Source organism: Pelobates fuscus, chromosome 1, assembly GCF_036172605.1.
Source record: "Pelobates fuscus isolate aPelFus1 chromosome 1, aPelFus1.pri, whole genome shotgun sequence".
Classification (NCBI taxonomy): Eukaryota; Metazoa; Chordata; class Amphibia; order Anura; family Pelobatidae; genus Pelobates; species Pelobates fuscus.
In genome coordinates, this window is record NC_086317.1 from 322,797,360 (window position 1) to 322,823,830 (window position 26,471).

At 43.5% G+C, this 26,471-nt stretch overlaps 1 protein-coding gene across 1 annotated transcript in view; it reads right to left on the minus strand.

Annotated features, from left to right (window-relative positions):
* LOC134615227 (coagulation factor X-like) overlaps positions 1–26,471 on the minus strand; it is a 49,563-nt gene that overhangs the window by 10,668 nt on the left and 12,424 nt on the right. The window contains exons 3-5 of the mRNA XM_063459721.1: positions 24,786–24,810; positions 19,212–19,325; positions 13,315–13,446 (exon numbers count right to left, since the gene is read on the minus strand). Coding sequence (XP_063315791.1) covers positions 13,315–13,446; positions 19,212–19,325; positions 24,786–24,810 — 271 coding nt within the window. The remainder of the gene's footprint in view (positions 1–13,314; positions 13,447–19,211; positions 19,326–24,785; positions 24,811–26,471) is intronic.

The window sequence follows — 26,471 nt, forward strand, 5'->3', positions numbered from 1 at the left end:
AGAGAAGGTAGGGACTTTGTAGGATTGGCTGACACTGTCATGGAGGACTATTGATACCGACCGGGCTCCATCCCCCTTGGTCGAGCGGAGCCTATGGTCGATGTATCAATAGGGGGAAAAAGGAGTGCGTTCATGATCGACACTGGTGCTGAACATTCAGTGGTGACTAATCTAGTTGCTCCTCCATCTGGAAGGACTATTACTGTGATAGGAGCAACTGGAAGAAGTGCTGAAAAACCGGTTCTTAAAAGTAGACTCTGTACATTGGGAGGCCACGTAGTAAAACACCAATTCCTTTATATGCCTGAATGTCCAGTCCAATTGCTGGGACGTGATATGCTATCAAAATTACAAGCGCAGATTACGTTCCTACCAAATGGAACAACATCCTTAAAGTTTAATGGACCTTCAGGTATTATGACTTTATCCGTACCAAAGGAAGAAGAGTGGCGACTTTATACAGTGTTGACTAGCCAAAACCCTAGGAGTGATGAGACATTGTTTAACATACCAGGAGTTTGGGCAGAGAACAACCCACCAGGACTGGCCCGCAATATTCCACCAATAAAAATTGAACTGAAACATGGGGTTTATCCAGTGAGCCTAAGACAATATCACATTCCGCAGAAGGCTAAGAAGAACATCCAATCCTATCTGGATAAGTTCATACGGTATGGTATCCTAAAATTCTGTACTTCCCCCTGGAACACCCCATTGCTGCCTGTTCAAAAGCCCGGTACAGATGAGTATCGACCTGTACAGGACTTAAGAGCAGTCAATGATGCGGTTGTTAGCATACATCCAGTTGTACCCAATCCATATAACCTGCTTGCTTTAATTCCGGGCGGGGCTACTTACTTCACAGTCTTAGATCTCAAAGATGCCTTCTTTTGCCTCCGAATTGCCGCAGAAAGCCAATGTATTTTCGCTTTCCAATGGGAGAACGCTGTAACGGGCTCAAAACGCCAAATGACTTGGACAAGACTGCCCCAAGGGTTTAAAAATTCACCTACCCTATTTGGTTCAGCTCTAAGTCAAGATCTACTGGATTTCGAGTCTATCCCAGGAGAATGTGTATTGTTACAATATGTAGATGACTTGTTGATAGCAGCAGTTACAAAAGAAAAATGTCAGCAAGCAACGCACGATCTACTACATATTCTCTGGAAGGCAGGATACAAGGTGTCCAGGAAGAAGGCTCAGTTGTGTTTGCCAACTGTCAAGTATCTGGGATTCCATATCTCTGAAGGTCAAAGGATTATGGGGCCAGAGAGAAAAGAAGCTGTCTGCCAAATACCAATACCCAAGAATAGAAGACAAGTGCGAGAATTCTTGGGGGCAGCAGGCTTCTGTAGGATATGGATTCCCAGCTATGCGATACTGGCAAAACCTCTGTACGCAGCCATCAAAGGTACAGAGCACGACCCCTTCTTATGGACCCAAGAACAGCAAACGGCATTTGAAGATGTGAAGAAGGCTTTGATGAGTGCCCCAGCATTAGGTCTACCTGATCACACACGACCATTCTACTTATATGTACACGAGCAAAGAAGAATGGCTGTGGGAGTATTGACACAGTACTTGGGATCATGGCAAAGACCTGTTGCCTACATGTCTAAGCAACTGGATGCAGTGGCCAGCGGACTTCCACCTTGTCTAAGAGCCGTAGCTGCAGCCGCCCTGCTAGTAGCTGAAGCCGATAAACTCACTCTGGGTCAAGAACTTTATGTACGAGTCCCACATGCAGTACAGACGTTGTTGGATTACAAAGGAAATCATTGGTTTAGTAACAGCCGTATGACCAAGTATCAAGCAATGTTGTGTGAAAACCCAAGAGTGCATTTAGAGACTGTAAACACCTTAAATCCAGCTACCCTTTTGCCGCAACCTACTGAAAGTCAACATGATTGTTTGGAAGTAATGGATGAAGTATTTTCAAGTAGACCAGATCTTCGTGATTTTCCCATCCAGAACCCCGATGTTCAATATTACACCGACGGCAGTAGTTATGTGAAAGAAGGGATCCGCTATGCAGGATATGCAGTGACAACAATAGACAAGGTGATAGAAGCTCGGCCACTGGCGAAAGGAACATCAGCACAAAAGGCAGAATTAATAGCACTAACACGAGCGTTACAATTGGCTGAAGGTTTAAGAGTAAATATCTATACGGACTCTAAGTATGCGTTTTTAACCACTCATGCCCACGGAGCTTTGTATAAAGAAAGAGGACTACTGAATTCAGAAGGCAAAGAAATCAAGTACGCAGCTGAAATCCTACAACTATTGGAAGCAGTGTGGGAGCCGAAAGAAGTCGGTATCATACATTGTCGAGCGCATCTGAGAGGAGATGGTGATGTAACCAAGGGAAATCGGATGGCAGATAGTGCAGCTAAGCGTGCTGCTGAATCAGGAAGACAGGAGTATGTGGGGCATATAGCTGCTCTTATACCAACTCCACTGTCCCAATGGACTCCAGTTTATACAGCTCAAGAAGAGGAGTGGTTAAAGACTGAACCGGGAAAGTATTTGGAGAACAAGTGGTATCAGCTAGAAGATGGAAGAATAGTCATACCAGCATCACTAGCGGTAGAAATTGTCCAAAATTATCACAACGGGACACATTCTGGGAGAGACAGTACTGAAGAATCTCTCAGGAAACATTTCTACATACCAAGATTGTCCAACTTGACTCAGGCCATTGTACGCAGATGTGTAACGTGTGCTAAAAATAATGCAAGACAAGGACCAGTAAAGCCACCAGGAGTCCAGTTTATGGGGGGACTCCCCATGTCCGATCTACAAATAGACTTTACAGTAATGCCTAAATCGGGTGGACATCGTTACCTGTTGGTAATTGTGTGCACCTATTCAGGCTGGGTAGAAGCATGTCCTACTCGTACAGAGAAAGCAGGAGAAGTTGTAAGATTCCTGCTACGAGAAATAATACCCCGATATGGACTACCCTGTTCTATAGGATCGGACAATGGTCCAGCTTTTGTTCATCAGTGCCTACAACAACTGACTCATATGCTTGGTATAAAGTGGAGGCTTCATACTGCATATAGACCCCAGAGTTCTGGTAAGGTAGAGAGAATGAATAGAACTATAAAGAACCAGTTGGCTAAAATGTGTCAGGAAACCCAACTTAAGTGGAACGTTCTCTTACCCATAGCTTTATTGCGAATCCGCAGTACCCCTACCAGAAGGATGGGCCTCTCTCCTTTTGAAATCATGTATGGGCGACCACCTCCCGTACTTGGTAACTTAAGGGGGGACTTGAGTCAGTTGGGAGAAGGAATTACCCGGCAGCAGGTTGTAGAGTTGGGTAAGACTATGGAGGAGGTACAGAAATGGGTACAAGATAGATTACCTGTGAATATTTATCCCCCTGTTCATAGTTATCATCCAGGAGACCAAGTGTGGATTAAAGAGTGGAATAATGTACCGTTAGGGCCCAAGTGGAGAGGTCCTTATGTTGTTCTTTTGTCTACCCCTACAGCGATAAAAGTAGCCGAAGTAACTCCGTGGATACATCACTCCAGGGTTAAACCAGCAGCAGTCGATTCTTGGCAAATTACAGCAGATCCAGAGAATCCCTGCAAGATCCGGTTGAAACGCACTACTCAGTCGGAGTAACGAGGAATTATTGTGGATTACAAATTTTATTGTTACAGGTGTGAGTGAGAAGGCCATAATAAAGCCTGTCCGCTTACCAACACATAGTGTATAAGCCAGGAAAGTCTCGAAGGGACACCTGTGAAGACGAGCAGAACTCCATTCCCTGCAGCCCTCACATCCTGGAAGCTGAGGTTCCATCGCACGGACGAAGACTGAGGATGACGGCGAAAGATGTGCTTTTGATTGTGTTTATTTATATGTGTTTTTATATTCAGGAAGGTAGAGGTACCGACACTCCTAGCTGTGAGGTATGCATTAAGACTACGAGAACAGGTAACCATATTTCCCAAACCCTAATTTGGCATTCACAATACGAATGTAAAGGAGAGGTATCAAGATGTAGATACCTAAATATAGACTATAGTGTGTGCCATTTAGGAGTAGGAGAACCTAAGTGCTTCAGTCCAGAGTATCAACCTCGTACAATTTGGTTGACTCTCAGGAATGGAGATCCTCAGGGGACCCTAATTAATAAGACGGTGTTAGAATCCGTACATTCTTCGGGTGTTCTGCTATTTGATGCATGTAAGGCGATATCAAGTGGTAGAAAACCGTGGAATGTATGTGGGGATCTTAGATGGGAGAGGACGTATGGGTCTAATGATAAATATATTTGTCCCAGTAGTAAAAATAAATATGTGAGTCCTAGATGCCCAAATAAAGACTATAACTTTTGTCCATATTGGTCTTGTGTGGGGTGGGCGACTTGGGGACAGACAGTAGATAAAGACATGATAGTGACTAAGTTGCCGACTAGCCCTTATTGTAAGTCTATGGAATGCAACCCAGTCCATATACTTATTAATAACCCCGACAAGTTCCTAGATAAGTATGGAAATTTATTTGGGTTTCAGATATACGGGACGGGTTTAGATCCTGGGACATTATTGTTTATAGGAATAGAGACTGATACGGTATCCTCCCAGACTCATCAAGTATACCATTCCTTTTATGAAGAGATGAGTATAGATAATAAGATCCCCCATAACGCTAAAAACCTGTTCATTGACCTAGCTGAAAGTATTGCCGGTAGTCTTAATGTTACCAACTGCTATGTGTGTGGAGGTACTAACATGGGAGACCAATGGCCTTGGGAAGCAAAGGAGGTAATGTCCGGTTCTGAGGCAGTTGACCAACTAATATCTACACAAGCCGATTATCATTTGAGTGTTAGAGGTAAATCTGAGTGGAGATTAAAGACCTCCATCATAGGTTATGTTTGCATAGCAAGGAAAGGAATAATGTATAATACTTCTGTAGGAGAATTAACTTGTCTAGGGCAAAAAGCTTATGATGATGATACTAAAAATACAACTTGGTGGTCGGCTTCAAATGTCTCAGAACCATCTAACCCGTTTGCTAGATATGCCAGTTTAAAGGATGTGTGGTTTGATTTATCCATCACATCTACCTGGAGAGCCCCAGCAAATTTGTACTGGATCTGTGGTAAGAAAGCCTATTCGGAGTTGCCACAGGACTGGGAAGGGGCATGTGTGTTGGGTATGCTCAAACCATCCTTCTTCTTGTTACCGATTGAAACAGGTGAGACTTTAGGTGTTAAAGTGTATGATGTGAATCATAGGAAGAAAAGGGGACCCTTAGAGATAGGCACCTGGGAAGATAATGAATGGCCCCCCCAGCGTATCATAGATTATTATGGGCCAGCCACGTGGGCAGAAGATGGTACCTTTGGTTATAGAACCCCAATTTATATGCTCAACCGTATTATAAGATTACAGGCGGTGGTTGAGATTATTACTAATGAGACCTCACAAGCACTCAATCTTCTAGCGAAGCATAATACCAGGATGAGGACAGCAGTGTACCAAAATAGATTAGCCTTGGATTACCTTTTGGCAGTAGAGGGAGGTGTATGTGGGAAGTTTAACCTGAGCAATTGCTGTCTTCAAATAGATGACGAAGGGCAAGCAATAGCTGAGCTTACTAGCCATATGGTTAAACTAGTGCATGTGCCTACTCAGGTATGGAAAGGGTACAATCCAAGTAGTTGGTTTGGTAGCTGGTATGAGTGGTTTGGAGGGCTTAAGGCAGTGGTAGGTGGAGTCCTACTGATTTTACTGTTGTGTCTACTCCTACCGTGTCTTATACCCTTAGTAGTTAGGTCTGTGCAAAGCCTGATAGGAAGTATAGCAGAGAGGAAGGCTGCTGCACAGATAATGGCGATATATAAGTATAAGGCTCTAGATCAAGGAGAACCAATGCAGGAAGATGAGTGTTAAAAGATTCACATCATAAGATAAGTCTGGTCTGGTTCATGGTAACCTGAGGTATATGCAAACCAAGGTTAAGTGATGCCTCAAGTAATTGTGAAATATCAGAGGCATCAAAGGGGGGAATGTGATGTAATTCCAGTAAAATACAAGTTTAGCAGGCTAAGATTGCCACAAGGCATATGTATGTATATGTGTTTGTAGTATCAGTTAGTTAATAACACGTAGCTAAGATACTGTTATCACTGTACTGACCAGGTGCAGGAATGTAAGAACTGGAATTACGCGTCCCTCTCCTTTGTATCAGATGAGCCACGTGGTTAGACCGGATGGATGAGTTTAGACTCTATTCATTAAATAGGTTAAGGGTATGTGTGGGTGTAGTTAATTGTGGGAGGAGCTACAGTGCTATATAAGGAATGTACTCTATGTATTCAGTACTCAGACTTTGCTGTATTTTGGTGACGCTAGTCCCTCTGAGTCCCGATCGGTGATCCAATAAAGAATCTCTTCCTTCCTGAAGAAACCTGTGTCCATCTCTCTGTGCTTGGCTTCCGTCAGTTTCTCCGGTATCATATTATATATCATTTTATTCAGGGGAAACAGGGCTTTCATTTAATATCAAATATTTAGCTATGAAACATAATTTAATATGAAAAAAATGGGAGAAAATAAGAAATGTTGTTATTTTTTTTAGTTCTACATGACATTTTAACTGTCAATGTCATAATACTGTTTGCTTTTACTGCAATAAAATACACATATTTGTATTCAGCAAAGTCTCACGTGTAAAACAGTACCCCCTATGTACAGGTTTTATGGTGTTTTGGGAAGTTACACGGTCAAATATAGCGTGTTACATTTGAAATTGAAATTCGCCAGATTGGTTACGTTGCCTTTGAGACTGTATACCGTGTTTCTCCGAAAATAAGACCGGGTCTTATATTAATTTTAGTCACACAAATCACACTAGGGCTTATTTTCAGGGTAGGGCTTATTTATTTATGGTACCGGTATGTACATTGAACCCCCCCTTTAATTAATCCACCCCCCTTTAATTAATCCACCCCCTCTAATTAATCCACCCCCCCTTTAATAAATCCACCCCCTCTAATTAATCCACCCCCCCTTTAATTAATCCACCCCCCCTTTAATTAATCCACCCCCCCTCTTTAATTAATCCACCCCCTTTAATTAATCCACACCCCCTCTAATTAATCCACCACCCCTTTAATTAATCCACCACCCCTTTAATTAATCCACCCCCCTTTAATTAATCCACCCCCCCTTTAATTAATTCACCCTCCCTCTAATTAATCCACCCCCTCTAATTAATCCAACACCCCTTTAATTAATCCACCACCCCTTTAATTAATCCACCACCCCTTTAATTAATCCACCCTCCCTTTAATTAATCCACCCCCTTTAATTAATCCACCCCCCCTCTTTAATAAATCCACCCCTCTAATTAATCCACCCCATCTAATTAATCCACACACCCCCTCTAATCCACACCCCCTCTAATTAATCCACACCCCCCTCTAATTAATCCACACCCCCCTCTAATTAATCCACCCCCCCTCTAATTAATCCACACCCCCTCTAATTAATCCACACCCCCCCTCTAATTAATCCACACCCCCCTCTAATTAATCCACCCCCCTTTAATTAATCCACCCTCCCTTTAATTAATTCACCCCCCCTTTAATTAATTCACCCCCCCTTTAATTAATTCACCCCCCCCTTTAATTAATTAAGTCCCAGACATAAAGTACCGGTATCTACTCACAGTTCAAAGAGTCCGACCACTGGGTGCCTCACCGCCCGGAATGGATCCTTCCGCTGAAGATCCGTGAAGGCAGACTGACGGCGCTGCGCACGTCGTCATCACGCTGCGCGATGCCGTGGCCCGCAACGCTCCTCCCCCTCCTCATAGAAGAAGGAAGTCCCGCCAAAGGTAAAATGCCTAGGTCTTATTTTCGGGGTAGGGCTTATATTGCAGCCCACCCCGAAAATTCGGCTAGGGCTTATTTTCGGGGTAGGTCCTATTTTCGGGGAAACACGGTAGTAGCCCAGGAATTAATTTTACACCCATAATGGCATACCATTTGCAATAGTAGACAACCCAAGGTATTGCAAATGGGGTATGTCCAGTCTTTTTTAGTAGCCATTTGGTCACAAACACTGGCCAAAGTTAGCGTTAGTATTTGTTTGTGTGTGAAAAATGCAAAAAACGCCAATTTTGGCCAGTGTTTGTGACTAAGTGGCTACTAAAAAAGACTGGACATACCCCATTTGCAATACCTTGGGTTGTCTACTATTGCAAATGGTATGCCATCATAGGGGTAATTTTCATTCTTGGGCTACCATAGGGTCACAAAGGCAACGTAAGCAATCTGGCGAATTTTAACGTGAAAAAAATGAAACACAAGCCTTATATTTGATGCTGTAACTTTTGAAAACACGGGAGACTTCGTTGAACACAAATATGTGTTTCAAAACAGTAAAAAGTATTGCAGCAATAATCTCGTCCGTGTCCGTGCGGTTTGTGCGTGAAAAATGCAAAAAACTTCACTTTACTGGCAATATCATCGTTGTAATACATTTTACTGTTTTGAAACACTAATATTTGTGTTCAGCGAAGTCTCCCGAGTAAAACAGTACCCCCCCATGTACAGGTTTTATGGTGTCTTGGAAAGTTATAGGGTTAAATATAGTGCTAGCAAATTTAATTCCCTATACTTTCGGCATGGGTTGTCAGGCAGGTCCCGCTAATTGTAATTAATTAGGATACCTAATTATGTAAAAATATTACATAAATATATATGTAGAATTAATATATGTATATATATATATATATATATATATATATATATATATATATACGTATGTGTGTATATATATATATATATAATTTTTTAAATATTTTTAATTATATATAGTGATATATACGTATATATGTATATAGATATATATATTATTTCATTCTACGTGTATTTTGATATAAATATATATATATATTAATATCACAATACAGTTAGAACGAAATAAAACACATCTATATATTTTTTAATGATTTTTTTTTTTTTACGTATTTACTTTTTTTTATATTATATATAAATATATATAACAATAATTATATATATATATTTAATCAGTATCAGTCTACGTGTAATTTGATATTAATACATATATATAATTATATATATATATTAATAGTAAAATACACCTAGACAGTGTATGTGTGTGTATGTGTGTGTATGTAACTTTTTTTTTAATTTGATTTCAGCCAGCAGGGGGACTGTCATTACAGTTAGTCCCCCTGCTGGCAATGCCTGAGCCAGCTATACCGGCCATGTGATTGTGAGGTCCTCACAAGGACCTCACTCTCACATGGCCGGGGGGGCTGCCGGAGGGCGGACGTGCTGCGGGGGGCTCCCTGGGAGTCCCCCCAACCGCGATCGCCGGTGTGGGATCGCCGGCGACCGGGTAAGTAAAAAAAAAAACGGAGGGCGTACAATTACGCCCGGCGGCGTTTAGAGCCGCTTAAAAAAAGGACGTAATTGTACGCCCTCCGGTCTTAAGGGGTTAATTTTATTACTTTTTTTTTTTTTTACCTATAACTGTTGTCCACACAGAAAATCTAATTAAAAAATACATGAGGCTAAAGGACAATACAATACCTGGAAGTCTGCGATTATCTGGGAGCATGCTTCAACAGACACATACAGTGCAGGGACTGTGAGAAACATTTCCAGAAAGCATAAAATGCTGGGGTTTGTGGAATACTTTTCAGCAGAAATACATACATGGGTAAGATGAGGGACAACTTTCTAGAAGGCACACAGTGTTGCTCTTGAATGATTCACATAGTATTAAAACTGAGCTTTGCTTTCTTGTGTGTTTCCCTATATTTAGTCCAGGTGTAGCACTTTTTGGAAGCACCATACCAAAGTAAAATTTTCAAGTCCCTTAGGGTCGCGGGTGTATATTTCAAAGCAACATTTAGTATGTTGAGGCATTCGGCTTGTTTAATTTATGGGCACAGAGGATGCATGGCACAGACCCAGGTGAGATGACAGGTGAGATCAAAGAAAGGAGAGGAGGCTAAACAGATCTGAGTGTTGCAGTGGGTTACCACAGCAGCGCTCCAACACAGTGCAATACTGGATATCGAGCACTAGGAGCTGTAGTCTACATGCTTGTAGTATTGGGTGTGTAATAATAATGGCTCTCATTCCATTACGATGCTTTACAAGCAAGTATGATCATTGCCATGGTAGCTCAGAGCAATCCTCTGGCTCACTAAGAATAACTGGATTGGTAGAGCTCACTGTGTTGCCTGCCCCCACTATGGTTGCAGACCACAGACTCCCAAGTGCCACGCTTGCCGGGGCACTCTGGGCTGGCTGGGGAGATCCTCTGATCTATCCATCAACACTTCTGGGTCAGCAGTTTTTTGTGCCAGAGGCAGTCGAACCCTGGCCTTGTGGTTAAGAACTTAGTGTTTGAATCTTCCCTGTGCATAAAATATGTAATTTTCTTTTGGTTATGATTTCTGCTAAATCAGTTAAAACATTTTTTAATGGGGGCGGGGCCTGACCTGCAAACTGAACGCCCGCATGGTGGAGGAGCTCCCGCCATGAAGGCTGTTTATAGGGAGACACTCGCAGATCTAATGCCTCAACCGGTACCGGGGTAGGCTACCCACGATGGGGACACCCCCTGCGATGGACGGAGCTGGGGGGAGACGGCCGCTCTCCTCGCCCCTACGCCGGAGGTACTGGGCCACTGCTTACCCGCTCCCCCCCTCAGGACCGGTGGGGGTGATCCTGGTCCAACTTATTAAGGCAACAGGGCCACAACAAGCACTGGCAGCGGAGCATCACAGGCAATCCCTTGCGACACAGGCCTACACAATGGCGGACGCCACGTGTGTCCACAACTACCAGGCTCTGACGAAATTGGCCAGCACAGAACGGCAGCCCGAAGCACAGGTACACTCACCCAGCAAAAAATCCACATGTACCTGCTACAGCCGCGATGACTCCCACCCAACAGGGGCTAAAAGATGGCGCCGACGGCGGAGACCTCTCCCGCATGCGCATAAACATACAAGACTGCGCCGCACAGCGATTCCTGACCGAGGAGACCTACAGGCTCCCCCCAGACCCTGCATGACACAGAGAACAGCAATGCCACCAAAAGCAGGCAAGCTCCCCTCACAACACCGAGCCCAGACAATGACATGGAGAGCCCGAAAGTCACGATCAGGGACACCATCTACTTGCAACGTCAACGCAGGCCCCCACATTGACTGGTGGAAGAGACAGCCACTGGGACCAGCAAAGCAGCGTCTTGCTATGCCTCAGCAGGACCTTCAAACACCCCTGACACCCTTCCCTACGCTGGGTATAGGATGAAAGGGAACCCATGCGCCGAGAAACACAGAGGTCCAGGCCTGGAGCCTCTGATACAACGGACACTATCTATGACCATACTGTAGCCTCCTAAACCGGGACTTACTAATAACATAGAACTCTAACGTAAAATTCACTGCTTGACCGTTTTTCTTTGTTTATGTTCTTTATCCATGCTCTATACTGAGGTTCTGTTTAGTACTCTTATAATAACCTTCCAATAACTGTACAAGTCCTTAACAAACGGATCAGTTAAGCTCCTAGATTGCCTGTCACCTGCCAATTTAAAAACGACAAGCCCGCCTGCCTGGCACTAAGTATGTTTATCTCCCCTGTTGTATACTCGAGACACATATACATGTATGATATCTAAGCTCACATGTAACCGCACATATCGACCACTGACCAGTGTAATTAAACATATGAGATATGCATTATTAACCTTAGCTCAAGCTACTTTTGTCATAATGTGTGTGACTGCATCAAATGTATACTAATCTTACTATAAAAATGTGCCGACTCAGCGAAATGAAACAGGGCAATTGCTTTAAATGTTCAAACTTTCATGTAACACGTTTCATTGTGGATTATGCAAGTTCCTGCTTCTGTTATTGTGACAAGGCAGGACGATCTGTTAAATTGTGCACAATAAAAATAAAGAATAAAAACAAATGTTAACCCCTTAAGGACACATGACATGTGTGACATGTCATGATTCCCTTTTATTCCAGAAGTTTGGTCCTTAAGGGGTTAATGTCACATTTTCCAAGTTTCAATATAGGCAATATAAATTTCATTACTATATTCTACGTAGTAGACTCGTTGCAGCTCCGTTTCGGTTGTCCATGCCCCCTTGTTTGTTTTCTGAATGGATGATCTGGGGTACCCCCGAACACCGAAACACACTTTAAAAGAGCAATTAGCTCAAGTGCTTCCCCTGCTTGGTCGCCATTCGTATAACCAAACACACGTGCTCTAGTGAATGGCGTCCATTTTGTCTCCCGAACACAGGCAGTGGTACATGGTTATCGAATGCATGGAACTCTCTTTGGCTATGCGATCCTGCAAACCCCGGGGAATACTGTACCGTTGCCCTTCAACTCCCAGACAAGTTAGAAAGCCGTTTGGGAGGAGAATTCGCTTCCTAAAAGCCAGGGGGAGAATTTGTCGGTGTTCACACAGGAACTCCCGAAAGTGGACCAGCCATTGCCTCTTTTGTTCTTGAACTATTTTTGGCTACCACCTTGTGGCCGGCCGATTAGAACCCGAATGGCGATTCCATTTTACCAAACGGATCTGAGCATTATTTGGACAACCTGGGCGCTCAGATCCAGGCTATTTGGGGATATAGGATTTGTGGAGTTTTTGTGTATACTGATTGTATTTTTGGGGAGTTTTATGTATTTCTTGTATGGTTCCCTGTAACTGAGAGATAATTGAATTTCCGGTCTTTGACTCAATTATCTTCTAGACACAGGGACGCCTGGAAGGGGTTTGTGTTGTGTTGAATGGAGACCCCATGCAGGGGTCTGTGCATAAAAAGCTGAGTGTGGCATAATTAAACTCATTTGTACTCCCAGAACTGTGTGTCGTCCAGATACTGGGGAGGAAGAGAGCTATTCACGTTTCAGCGCCTTGTTCATGAGTTCCAATTACCACTGATGCAGCAGAAGAAAGTCCTGGTCAGGACTAGCGCTCTGCTATAGTGAGTTATAATAAATGGCATTGCACTATATCCTATTTATATTGCGTGCCAGTAGTGAGAAATACTTAAGTGGATGTGATAATCATTAAAACGCTTTGAGTTTTGTGCCAGTCAGAATGTTCTTGAGCAAAATAAGTATTTTTATTTTTCTTTGTGTGTATTGTGACATTTTGTTTATGGTTAACGTTTTAGTTTCAGAGTGTCTGCACTTGACTATTTGAATTGAGACAGACAGACAGACAGACAGACAGACAGACAGATAAAACATTCAACTCACCAACAGGAAGGCAGGATTTACCATCCTCCCCTAAGATATATCCATTTGTGCATGAACAGACTACATTTTTATCCACCACTTTGCAGAACTGTTCACAATCACCATTGTTTTCACTGCATAATTTTTGTATAACTGGAAGAAAAAAAAATATGTTCTTACTTGATTTAGACAGATCCCTGTTGATGTAAACCCAGTGTCCACACAGTCTTTAATTTTATAGCAACTTTAAACTACACATATTTATAATTTTGAAGTTCAGAAATTGCATTTAATACAAGATGTTATTTTCTTCAATATTTCATTTTGCCATAGAAAGAGCATTTACAGGGTTACTCCACTAAAAACAATGTCTTAATAAAATGCAGTTTTTTTGGTTAGAGTAGACAAATAAAAATCAAGAGATTAACCAAAAAACCCTACCTTCGACCAGCACTCTTCTGCAACCAGATCGTCCTCTGGTAATGTCACTCTCCTTTACTGCAAGAGGAAGAACATCCCAGAAGATGTGCTGATGGGAGGAATTGGGCATCACGAAGAGGTGAGCAATACTGCCATTGGTTGTCTGTCGCCAGCATGCCACGCATGCTCACAACAGATTCCAAATATGCACCCATTTAACGTTAAGATTAACATGATGCTGCTAGAGGGGGTGTTACAACTTCGTCAGCTATGTGCTTTAACTCTTTATGTTTAAACTGATACACTGTACATACAAACTCAAAGCACCATGACCACTTCAAATCACTGTAGTAAGCTTTTCATTTAGAATGTGGTATAAACCCTATCAATAAATTGTGTGCAGACATAGAACTGGATTCTTGTGGATGCATTTTCTGAAAATGAAGCCAGACCTTTTAATGTTTCATAAAAACACAAAGAGATTCTACTGGAAACATGCACATTTCTCGGGAAATGGCCGAATCCATGAATTTTGCATACCGATACAGTCAAATCCTGCTGCATTCATTCATTTTTCAAAGACAAAGATGGATTAATTCTTGAAAAGACAACAACACCCCTTGATCCAGAGTAAACCAGGTCAGGGATGAAGAAAAGGGTTGTAGAGGTAGAAAAGGGCCTAACCCTAAGAAACAAACAAATAAAAAGAAAAAACTGAAGAGGGGATAGAATCCTGCAAAGCAAGGAGAACAGCCCCCTCCCCAGTTCTAACTTATAAATATTGAACTTAGTACAAACTTGCACAAAAAAAATAATCAAATTGTATTAATCTTCAAAATAAACACTCAAAATAATATAAAGGTCAATAGAAGACCCCTTATGGGTCTAAAGTGAAAAGAAAAAAATTGAAAAAGACTGCTAGACCAACTATTCTAGTGGAGACAAGAAATCTACCATTGAAACATATCTAAATATTGTAGAGTAATACTACAGTCAGTAAAGATTGAATCTCAGAAAAAAAATGTGTGTCTGAATCACTAACTTACAGAGCTAGATAGGTTTGCAATAAAGTAACCATGTGCTATAGCTATCTTGATAGCCACCCAAGGGTATACATCCAGATGGGGGCTAAACAGTGTTGCGATTAAGTAAGCACATAGTTACTAAAGAAATGTATATACACTGCAGCCCAGGACACATGAAAGCATGCCAGAGTGAAAAAAGAAACAGCCTTGTACAGAATTATTCAAATAAACCTATGTAGGTCAATGGCAGAAGGGTAAACAAACAAAAATAATATATAGAATCCCAAAATGTCCCCCACCTCCTTTCGATGAGCTGACCAATAATTCACGATATAATTGTACAGCAATACTTAGCCCATTTAATGGCAGCCTCAAAATATATTCAGATAGGTACTTAAATGAATTATACTCAATTAATGAGTCACAATGCCAGCCAGGGCCGGTGCAAGGATTTTTGCCGCCCTAGGCAAAAAAAAAAAATGCCGCCCCCCCATATGTCCTGCCCACCATGTGACATCACAATGCCCCGCCCATATGCTCTGCCATATGGGCCAACGCCAGTCTTCACAAAGTGTCTTTTATCTGAAAAGACAGTGTGTTTACATTAAAAAGCCTACAGGCACAGGCTATAGACACCAGAACCACTACATTATGCTGTAGTGCTTCTGGGGACTATAGTATCCATTTAATGTGAGATTAGTGCAACTAATAATATATTGGATTGCCTACTTACCACCAGATGAGGACAAGAGGCTGATGATGGGCTCGGTCTGGCTCCACAGGTCTGGTGTAGAAGAGGCTCTCTGGAGACTGTTTTTAACAGTGCTCACAACAATTAACGAACAGGAAGCAGCTCCATTTTTTAGGGCCCCTTACACAGCTCAAGGTCTGGGCCCCCAGGGCTTGACCGTGAGTATGCCTACAAGGTCCACCCATAAATCCACCTACATGGCCCACCCATGAGTTCTCTCACAGGAAGTGGAGTGTATGTGTGTAGGGGATGTTTTATGTGTTTTGTAGAGGATGCAATGTGTGTGTGTTCTTATAGAATGTAGTGTATAGGGATACCAATTTGTGTAAGGGATGTAGTGTGTTTATAGGGGATGCAGTGTGTGTTTGCGTGTAAGGAATGCATTGTATGTTTCTGTGTGTGAGTGTGTGTAAGGGTTGCAAGGTGTGTTTCTGTGTATGTAATTGAATGCAGTGTGTGTCTGTAAGGGGTGCATTGATTGTGTAAGAGATGCATTTTGTTTCTGTGTGTAAGAGAATGAGTGTTTGTGTGAATGTAAGGGATGCATTGTGTTTCGGGTGTGTCTGTGTGTGAGTAGGAATGCATTGTATGTTTCTCTGTGTGTGTGTGTGTGGTGTAAAAGAGATGGTTTGAGAGTAGGATAGGGACTGGGAGGGGAGCAGCTCTTTATTTTTTTTAAAACATTTTCATAGTGCTCTCCCCTCCTGTCAATTATTGATTTCCCTTCCTTCCTGTCCCTCCGTGTTCTCCCTTGGCCCCCTGTCCCTCTTCAGTCCCCCCTTGGTGGTCTTCTCACTCCCCCCTCTCCCCCTTAGTGGTCCTCCATCCCTCCCCTTGGTGGTCCTCCCTCTCCCAAACCCTTTAGTGGTCCTCCCTCTCCCAAACCCCTTAGTAGACCTTCCCCTCCTCCCCCACCCCCTTAGTGGTAATCCCCCCCCCCCCCAGTGGTCATTACCCTCTCCCCCCTTAGTTGTCCTTACCCTCCTCCCCTCTCCTTAGTGGTCCTCCCTCCTTGCCCCCCTTTGGTGGTCCTTCCCCCCCCTTAGTGGTCCTCCCTCTCCCAAACCCCTTAGTGGTCCTTACTCCCCCTCCCCTAGTGGTCCTTACCCCCCTCCCCTAGTGGTCCTTACCCCCCCTCCCCTAGTGGTCCTTACCCCCCTCCCCTTGTGGTCCTTACCCCTCCACCCTGCCCTAGTGGTCCTTACCCCCCCCTCCCCTAGTGGTCCTTACTCCCCCCTCCCCTAGTGGTCCTTACTCCCCGCCTCCTCTAGTGGTCCTTACCCCCCTCCCCTAGTGGTCCTTACCCCCCTCCCCTAATGGTCCTTACTCCCCTCCCCTAATGGTCCATACTCCCCTCCCCTAATGGTTCTTACATCCCCCCTCCCCTAATGGTCCTTACTCCCCCCTCCCCTAATGGTTCTTACATCCCCCTCCCCTAATGGTTCTTACATCCCCCTCCCCTAATGGTCCTTACTCCCCCCTCCCCTAATGGTCCTTGCTCCCCCCTCCCTTAATGGTCCTTGCTCCCCCTCCTCTCATGGTCCTTGCTCCCCCTCCCCTCCCCTAATTGTCCTTGCTCCCCCCTCCCCTAATGGTCCTTGCTCCACCTCCCCCCTCCCCTAATGGTCCTTGCTCCCCCCTCCCCTAATGGTCCTTGCTCCCCCCTCCCCTAATGGTCCTTGCTCCCCCCTCCCTTAATGGTCCTTAGTCCCCCCCTCCCTTAATGGTTCTTAGTCCCCCCCTCCCCTAATGGTCCTTAGTCCCCCCTCCCCTCCCCTAATGGTCCTTGCTCCCCCCCTCCCCTAATGGTTCTTAGACCCCCCTCCCCTCCCCTAATGGTCCTTGCTCCCCCCTCCCCTAATGGTCCTTACTCCCCCCTCCCCTAATGGTCCTCAGTACCCCCTCCCCTAATAGTCATTGCTCCCCCTCCCCTCCCCTAATGGTCCTCAGTCCCCCCCTCCCCTAATGGTCCTTGCTCCCCCTCCCCTCCCCTCCCTTAATGGTCCTCAGTCCCCCCCTCCCCTAATGGTCCTTGCTCCCCCCTCTCCTAATGGTCCTCAGTCCCCCCTCCCCTCCCCTAATGGTCCTTGCTCCCCCCTCCCCTAATGGTCCTCAGTCCCACCCTCCCCTAATGGTCCTTGCTCCCCCCTCCCCTAATGGTCCTTAGTCCCCCCTCCCCTAATGGTCCTTAGTCCCCCCCCTCCCCTCCCCTAATGGTCCTTGCTCCCCCCTCCCCTCCCCTCCCCTAATGGACCTTGCTCCCCCCCTCCCCTCCCCTCCCCTAATGGACCTTGCTCCCCCCCTCCCCTAATGGTCCTTACCCCCCTCCTCCCTCCCCCCTCCCCCCTCCCCTTATGGTCCTTACCCTCCTCTTCCTTCCTGCATATGTAGCGTGGCCGGGCGGCGCGGAACACGGGACAGGAACTTCTTGCCAAAGCGCTCAGGCGGCGCAGCATGAGGAGCCACCTCGGGACTCCGGGCACAGGGATCCGGCGCCCCCTGCTAAGGTGCGCCCTAGGCGGCTGCCTAGGTCGCCTTACAGGTGGCGCCGGCCCTGATGCCAGCTGTCATATATACTAGGGCTAATAGTCTGAACACTGCTGCTAGAGTGGGAAACCCCTAAAAATTACCAACATACAGGTTAGGGAGTAGTCCACTCAGATTGGCAGCAAGAGTAGGGAAATCGAAAGGACAGGAGGTTAAAGAGGATTGAAAAATAAAGTAAAGGAAACAGTAAAGAATAGCAATTGGATAGACTCCTATATACAGTCCTTATGTCTTAGTAGACTAGTAGGAGAGAATACAACCGGCAAAGGAATCCCTCTAGCCATCAAACCACATTGGTATAGAGTCTAGCAGTCTGAAAAGTGTAATTAAAATTCCAGCATCACGGCTACAAACAGCCCAGTAAGTTAGTGACCTAGACGCACCTTTTTCTGGGATTCAATCTTCACTGACTCTACTAATACTCTACAATATTTAGATATGTCTCAATGGTAGATTTCTTGTCTCCACTAGAATAGTTGGTCTAGCAGTCTTTTTCAATTTTTTTTCTTTTCACTTTAGACCCATAAGGGGTCTTCTATTGACCTTTATATTATTTTGAGTGTTTATTTTGATGATTTATAAAATGTGATTTTTTTTTGTGCAAGTTTGTACTAAGTTCAATATTTATGAGTTAGAACTGGGGAGGGGGCTGTTCTCCTTGCTTTGCAGGATTCTATCCCGTCTTTGTTTTTTTATTTTATTGGATTAATTCTTGTTTCATAAAAACAAAAAAAGCTTTTATTTAATGAAAACACTATTAGATCCTACCAGATCCCCTGCTCGTTAATATAGAATATAAATGGATTTTGTCAGATTAAGCCATTAGTCAAGTAAATACAGATGGATCCTATAGTACAATTTTTATGGAAAATAAACATGGAGCCAGTAGGATTCACAGTGTGTTCATTAAAAAAAAAAAAAAAAACGTAATTTTTACAAAAATGTACGGATCTGGATGTATTTCAATATAAAAGTATTTATTAAGCTTTAAAAATAAATACACATTTTGCCGCCATCAATCTATGTACAGTAACTATCTACAAGTAAACTGCTATTATTTGTAAGAGAAACAAACTTAGTATAACTTGTTTACAGCAATACCACTGTTATATGCTGGTCCACAAACCTACTTTAGGCAAGATTCCAAAGCGAGCATGATTCTAAAAGCAACTTACCCACTTCACAGTTTGTTCCTTCAAAACCAGCATGACAAAGACACGTGTAGCGGTTAATTCCATCTAGACATGAACCACCATGTTCACAAGGATTTGTAAGGCAGGAGTCACCATCTAGAAAGAAAACATTTTTCGTTATACATATTTTAATGAGATCTGAGTTGAAATACAGGTTTTAAGCATCTTACCCAAAACCTGATATATATTTTTTGAAAAATGTTGTAATAGTCACTAAGTGTATCAGTGTATGCACAACATTTTACTGATATGACTGTGTAAGTTTAATAATTCTAATGTATCTCTATGTTTGTTTAGCAATGAAGAGCCATGTTCAGTAAGGGGTCAAAAAAGAGCCTCTTCTAATGTGCTCCAGTATTGAAATCAGATATATTTGCCCTGTACGTCAGATTGAAGTGTACCATGTGGGCATATTAGTGATCCCCTAATTCATTAGGTTCCAGAATAACAGTCCAGTCTGAACATATCTTAATATATGAACAAACCAGTGGAATGGCATTTTCTAAACCGAGAACTTCCCTACAATCTCTACGACTTGTGACCATATTGCAGAATCTCTGAGGCATGGAGATCACTGTAATGAACTACTGAAACACTAGTGCTATAGGATATTCACATTTGACATTATTTTTTTTTTGTAAACATATTTTTATTGATTATTTTTCAGCATGGACACGCAGGTTCCATTAAACTCATGTATCAACGATCATACTGGAAAAATGATGATCTTATAGGCATACATTGGTGACACGCAGGTCACAATATAACGCATATAGCATTCACATGTTGGACTCGCAGGTCCTATAGCATATAGACACAAGTAGACAGTACCCTCTAATACCTGTTGGATATGGCTCCCCTGTAATGGTAAGAATTTTGGGTCGGCTTATCTATCGTGGCTCACATGGGGAGGTTGACTTTAGATCAACGGTTGCAGACCTCAGTGCTCTGGGAGTCTTGTAGAGTGGGTGCAGGATTTAAGTTATTTAGTACCCGGTAAGGCTGATTTTCCCCCTCTGAGCCGGGTGACATCTGCAGCTTTCTCCGGCCAGGTTGCTAGACTACGGGGAATCACCGCTCTAGGTACCCTTCTACTCATATCCTAGTACAGGAAGGTTTCTGGGACTCAAAGAGAAATACAGTAGTAGAAGAAGATAAGAGGAGGATGGGAGGGGGCTGAGGCGAATGAAAGGTTGGGGAGGTGAGGTGTAAGTCTGTGGTCGTCATGTCCGTCAGGTGAAGTTGCTATTGTAATTGAAATGTGAAGTCTGCCGCTGCAGTGGATAGGATCCAGCGGGTCAAGTCTTCATATACGCTGCCCCCATGTGGAGCTCCTCTAGTCCCCTGAGTTCCTTCATTTGGTAGAACCATGTCAGGAGTGTGTGTGGGGGGGGGGGGGGGGGGGGGGGGGGAGGATGCGATCACCTGTTTCCAATACTGTGGAAGGACCTGTTTAGCTATGTTCAGATTTCTACCGGGACCTGGGGTTGTTCGTGTGGTGCAGGAGCATTACCGCTGGGTCCAAGAGTGGTGGTGCATCACAGAATTTCCTAAGCATATTATGTATACCCACCCAGAAAGGTCTTATTTTTTCACAGTCCCACCAGAGGTGTAGTGTGGTGCCTACTGCCTTACCGCACCACCAGCAGAGGTTGGAGTTGGGTCTATTGCATGCAATAGGGCCAGTGTGCGATACCAATTAGTCGCCATACCAATTAGTCAACAGTTTAAAAGCTGTCTCCTCAATCCTACTGAATACAGAGCAGTGGTGCATAAGGTAGCATATCTTTTCCCATTCACGGTCAGTTAACGTCCTTCCCAGGGCTGTTTCCCATTTACCCATAAAAGTAGGTCTCTCTGTCGGGCTCTCCCTCTGCAACATTGAGTACAGAAAGGAGATCCCATAGGGCTGTGGGTATGGGTCAATACAGCACTCCTCAAATGTGGGCGGTTGTCTGGTGAGCGCTCGTCCTTTGGGGAGGGTATCAAGGAATTTCGTCAACTATTGAAAGTCTGTGGAAAGGTAGGGGCGTTGCCTTCCCCCTCCCCCCAAGGAGTTCATCATGCTTTCTACGGCCCTCCTGGGTGTGAACGTGGTGAAGTCTGGGATTAGTATTGGAAAGTCTTCGTTGTGCGTTAAGGGTAGCAGAGGTGATGGGTATAGTGTCAGTCCATACATCCCAGATGCCCTCCGCCACACGCGTAGGGAGGTCGTGTGAATGTGCAGCATCCCTGTCCGTCCTCCCTTCTGGAGCGCCATGGCAGAACGGAGACTGGACTACCTGCCTCCGAGTCTTCTTCCACCTTCCACTGTTTGTGGACGTTTGTCTTGGTCCACTCAATCACCCTTTGAAGATGGCATGCCACATAGTAGAGGTAGGTTGTCCTTAGGTTGCATGAGAGCGGGGAGCTTGACCCTTGGTCTTTTCCCATTCCACATGTAGTGTCCCATTGTGAGAAGTTTATTTTCAAGTTGGAGATGGCTCTGAATTCTTTAAAAGCTTGTAGGATGTTCGGGAGAGAGATTTCCAGTTGGGAGACAAAAAATGCATATGCAGCCACCTTATGTTGTGTGTCCCCCGTCTTTATTCCCATGATGTCCCTGTGTTGTCTAATGATTGTCATGAAGGGTTCAAGGGCAAGGATGAAGAGCAGCAGATATAAGGGACAACCCTGGCTGGTACCATTATGTATAGAGAATTCGGCTGTCAGTGCTCCATTGACTATTGCATGGGCTGTGGGCCCGTCGTACAGGGCTTTGATCCATTTTTGCATCCATTTTCTAGACCGAAGTGGGCGAGGGTCTGAAAAAGGTATTCCCAGCACACCCTGTCGAAGGCCTTTTCCGCGTCGGTTGATAAAAAGAGAAGGCCCCTGGCATTCCCACCCCTCCCGTGCATAAGAGTGAGAGCATGGATAGTATTATCGCTGGCCTTGCGTCCCGCCACAAATCCCACCTGCTCCGGGTGTACCAGTGAGGAAATGTGCGTCTGCAGGCAGGTATCTACCCTCCCGGTCCACCATACACTCCTTTTCCTAGAATGGCACCCTCTTGCTAATCAGTATCGCCGTGCCCCTGGATTTTCCCCCGTGAAAGTCGTTGTAATACCCCAGTGGGAAGTGGTGGTTGGTCTGTCACCCTCCCGGAAGCGAGTCTCCTGAATCATAACTATGGAGACCCTCTTTGCATGGAAATCTCTTAGGGCTCCTGACCTTTTCTCTGGCTTATTAAGCCCTCTGGCATCTATAGAAAGGATGGTGAGCATCATCTCAGTCCTGTGCTCTTTGGGCGATAAAGCACTTCGGGCTGTCAGAGTTTGGGGGGGGTCAGTCAGGGATGTCTGGGTGGCAGGGGATGTTGGGGAAGGGTAGGAAAAAGGAGAGGTTGGAGGGGAAAGATGGAAGAAGAAAAATATGTGTTATAAAGAAGCCTCGTCACTTGGTAGTGGCGACTAGGAGGAAGCGTCGGGGGACAGAGATTCGCGGAGCCAACCAGTGTTCCGTCGGGTCCTGTCCACCTAACTTAGGATGCACTGTCCTAAGGGGAAACCGGAAGAAGCCGGGAGCCTCAGCGCCGATTTAGTCCTAGCACCGGAACAAGCTTACACACAGGGCTGGTAATCCCGATCCCTGACTTACGTGGATGCTGTCCTGGAGCGAATCTGGGCTAAACCTGAGGCATCGACTGTTCCAGGCACCGTACCCCCAATTAATGCTGGTACCATCCTCTGAACTAAGACACTATGCAGACGCCACCCCTGGGAAGGACTTGGACACAGCAATTCTCTTAATCTGTGGAAGCCAGGTGGCGGCTCCTGATCGGGTCTGAAGCTGGTGTGGTGAAACTACCTGTTGTTGCTCTCTCGCTTCCATAAGCGGACTCTCCCTGTATTACCAAATGCTACCCAGCTAGGGAGTTGGTTGACTGTCTTTATACACCTCACTGACAGGCTTTCATGTTCTATATTTCCAGGCCTCAAGTTCCAGCAGAATAATACTGATGTTTATCCTGTTACACATGCCAATTTACTAATCCTTACCCTGCAATCTCCATGTCTCTTTCAGATACCTGTTCCTTTGTTATTATTTCATCTTACATTTAGATATGTCTGTTTTACTCATGGTATATTCACAAAAAATGGTGCTGTAATCTTGACATATACTGGTTTTCTCACATGCTAATTTTAGATCGGTTGAAATGTCTTTACTTGCATGTTGTTCATCAAAAGCACAACAAAAATAAAGAATGTAAAAAAAAAAAATAAGCAGAAGAAAAAAGAACCCACCATCATCAATGTCACATACTTATTCCAAGACACAAAATTGAGGCAGTGTGGGGGACCCATACCCTAATCCACCATCACCAAAATTGCCATGGCTTCAGAGATTTTAAACACCTCGGTCATTCTATGAGAAGCCTGTGATTAAACCGTGAGTGGCTCTAGTGACATTGGAGGGGCACACCGAAGCAGCACCTGGAGCTTTGACCGGTGCAGGATTCAAGGTAAGCAAAACTTTTTATTTACAGGTTTCACTGAAAATTGAGAGTGGGGACTTTCCCCATAGTAACCCTTTCATTCTTTGTAGAAAAAAAAAGAAATACAGTTGCAAGAAAAAGTATGTGAACCCTTTGGAATGATATGGATTTCTGCACAAATTGGTCATAAAATGTGATCTGATCATCATCTAAGTCACAACAATAGACAAGCACAGTCTGCTTAAACTAATAACACACAAAGAATGAAATGTTGCCATGTTTTTATTGTACACACCATGTAAACATTCACAGTGCAGGTGGAAAAAGTATGTGAACCCCTAGACTAATGACATCTCCAAGAGCTAATTAGAGTGAGGCACATATACAAACTGTTGTAATTCCTACACCGTTCACCTGATTTGGATGTAAATACCCTCAAATTAAAGCTGAAAGTCTGCAGTTAAAGCACATCTTGTTTGTTTCTTTTCAAATCCATTGTGGTGGTGTATAGAGCCAAAAAGATTAGAATTGTGTCGATGTCCCAATATTTATGGACCTGACTGTATATACATTTATACAAATACATGCATACATTTTATCTATCTATCTTTGCTGTCCAATAGGAAGCTTTGTGCACTTTTTGAAAAAAGCTGGAACAGGGTACACTTGCATCCTTTACCAATCCACGTGTTGGTATCACAGCCCAGCACTCACTAGAAGTACAGTAGACTTGAGGGGCCTGTTCAAAATATCTCTGTAACACATAAAGATCCATAAGATCCATGACCTTCCTTATAGATTGTAAGCTCTTTTCAGCTGTGTCTTTTTCACCTCTTGTCTTTGTTATATTCTGTATGTGAAGGCAAGCCACCTAAATGGTGGGTTTTCACTATAGGGTCAGGAATAAATGTTTGTGTTCCTGACCCTATAGTGATCCTTTAAGGAACACCAATGTGTCACAATTCACTGATAGAAAACCACTGATAAACCACAAAAGCTTAAATGATATCATAGGTAAAAACCTATGTATTAAAATAATTGTAGGTAAAAACATAAAATATAAAATTCAATTTTCTTACCAAAGTACACATTCCAGAATTTTTTCTGTTGAAGAAGAAAAGAAAAAGAATATTAGACCAAAAAAAAAAGTTGGAACTATGCAGAGTTTTTTTATATCGTTCTAAAAATCACCATACCTATCACCTGATAAATAATAATAACATGTGAAACAGCCCACTTAACTTGTACAATAAATATACAATATCTAACTTTGTTACTTAGCACACTGTAATGTTTATGGTGCCAGGATTGACGATGTAAGTAATCAAACCACTTGCTAATGGTTTCACTTCTAATCTAAAGTCTGCCAGGCACTGCTCCATACCTCTTTGCAGCTGACGTTGCATTGCTGGGCTTTGTTCAGGAGAGCCAACAGAAGCTCCTAGCAGGAAATTCTGACTCTCAATACTGGAATAGGAGAGGAAGGGACGAGTGCTCAGGTAAGTAGTCAAACCATTAGCAAGCAGTTTGATTATGTACATTGACAGGGGTCAGGTCACTCCTGGTACCATAACAAATGCATGTTGTAGTGTTTTTGTTGCTTGGAGTGTTCCTTTAAAAAAAACTTTAAAAAATCAGATTGAAATTATTATTTGTTTTAAAAACTTTATTGCATTTGATACAAATCCATGATTTTTTTTTAGTTATGCATAAAAGTAAACATCACTTTTTATATCTGGCTGCACAGCCATGTTTGGTCGGTTCTACTGTTATCCTACCAACTGCTGTTTGAGTTTCTCAAGGAGGTATGGAACACCATGAACAGTTAAAAAATAGATAGTAGAGAATAAATAAACAGTGATAGGAGCAGTCTGAAAGCCCATAGCAGCACCACTTGGGTTACACTGGGTCGGTCCGAGAGCACTCCTAAACTGAGGTCTATGCGCACAGTTTGTTCCCAGTCTGACAGACAGGGAGCTAACATAAATCAAAAAAAAAAAATGTAAATGTCAGTTATATATAAAAAGCATAAATCTGCAGGGGGTTGAGAAAACACAGATACAGTGATATTGATCTCATTGCTCTGTGTCAACCTGCAGCAAGTTAGATTGACCAGCAGTTGGTCGGATAACAGTGGAATCCGACCCAAAATGGCTGAGCAGCCAGATAATTACTCAAAATCTTCTTCTACGAAATGTAATAAACTGTAAAAAAAATAACAAGCTACAATTTGTTGACAGTTGTCTTTTAAGTAATTTGCCAAAATCTAAAAGGATGCGAGTTTAAACATTCCTCATGTTTCTAAGTTTTTAAGATTTTCTAGGTTCCATTTGGTAATCATGGTGATTATTCCTATTTCTATGATTTCCACTTATATTGCATTGAATTATTCAGATTTGCACTCTGAGGCCACTGCTAGTCAACTGTTTAACAAACAAAAGGCTCCCTTCTAGATTTGGTACATACATTTTTTTTACAGGAACTTGCATCTGTCCCGTGACAATGTAATATAGTTTTGGAATCTACGGCCATTTCCTTATCCTGTGATACTCTTCCCAGCTGTGAAGATGTGTCTATCTTTGACACTGAAGTCAATTTCTCTAAAGAATGTATGATCATTTGTTGCTCTAGAATTTGTGTAAACTTCCTGTGGTGCTTACTTTTAATAAGCCTTCCAATACCCACTTCATGTAGCATATAAGATTTCCCCAGTGACTTTGAACATAGACACTAGCTATGGCTCCCATTGTTGAGCTTTTCATACG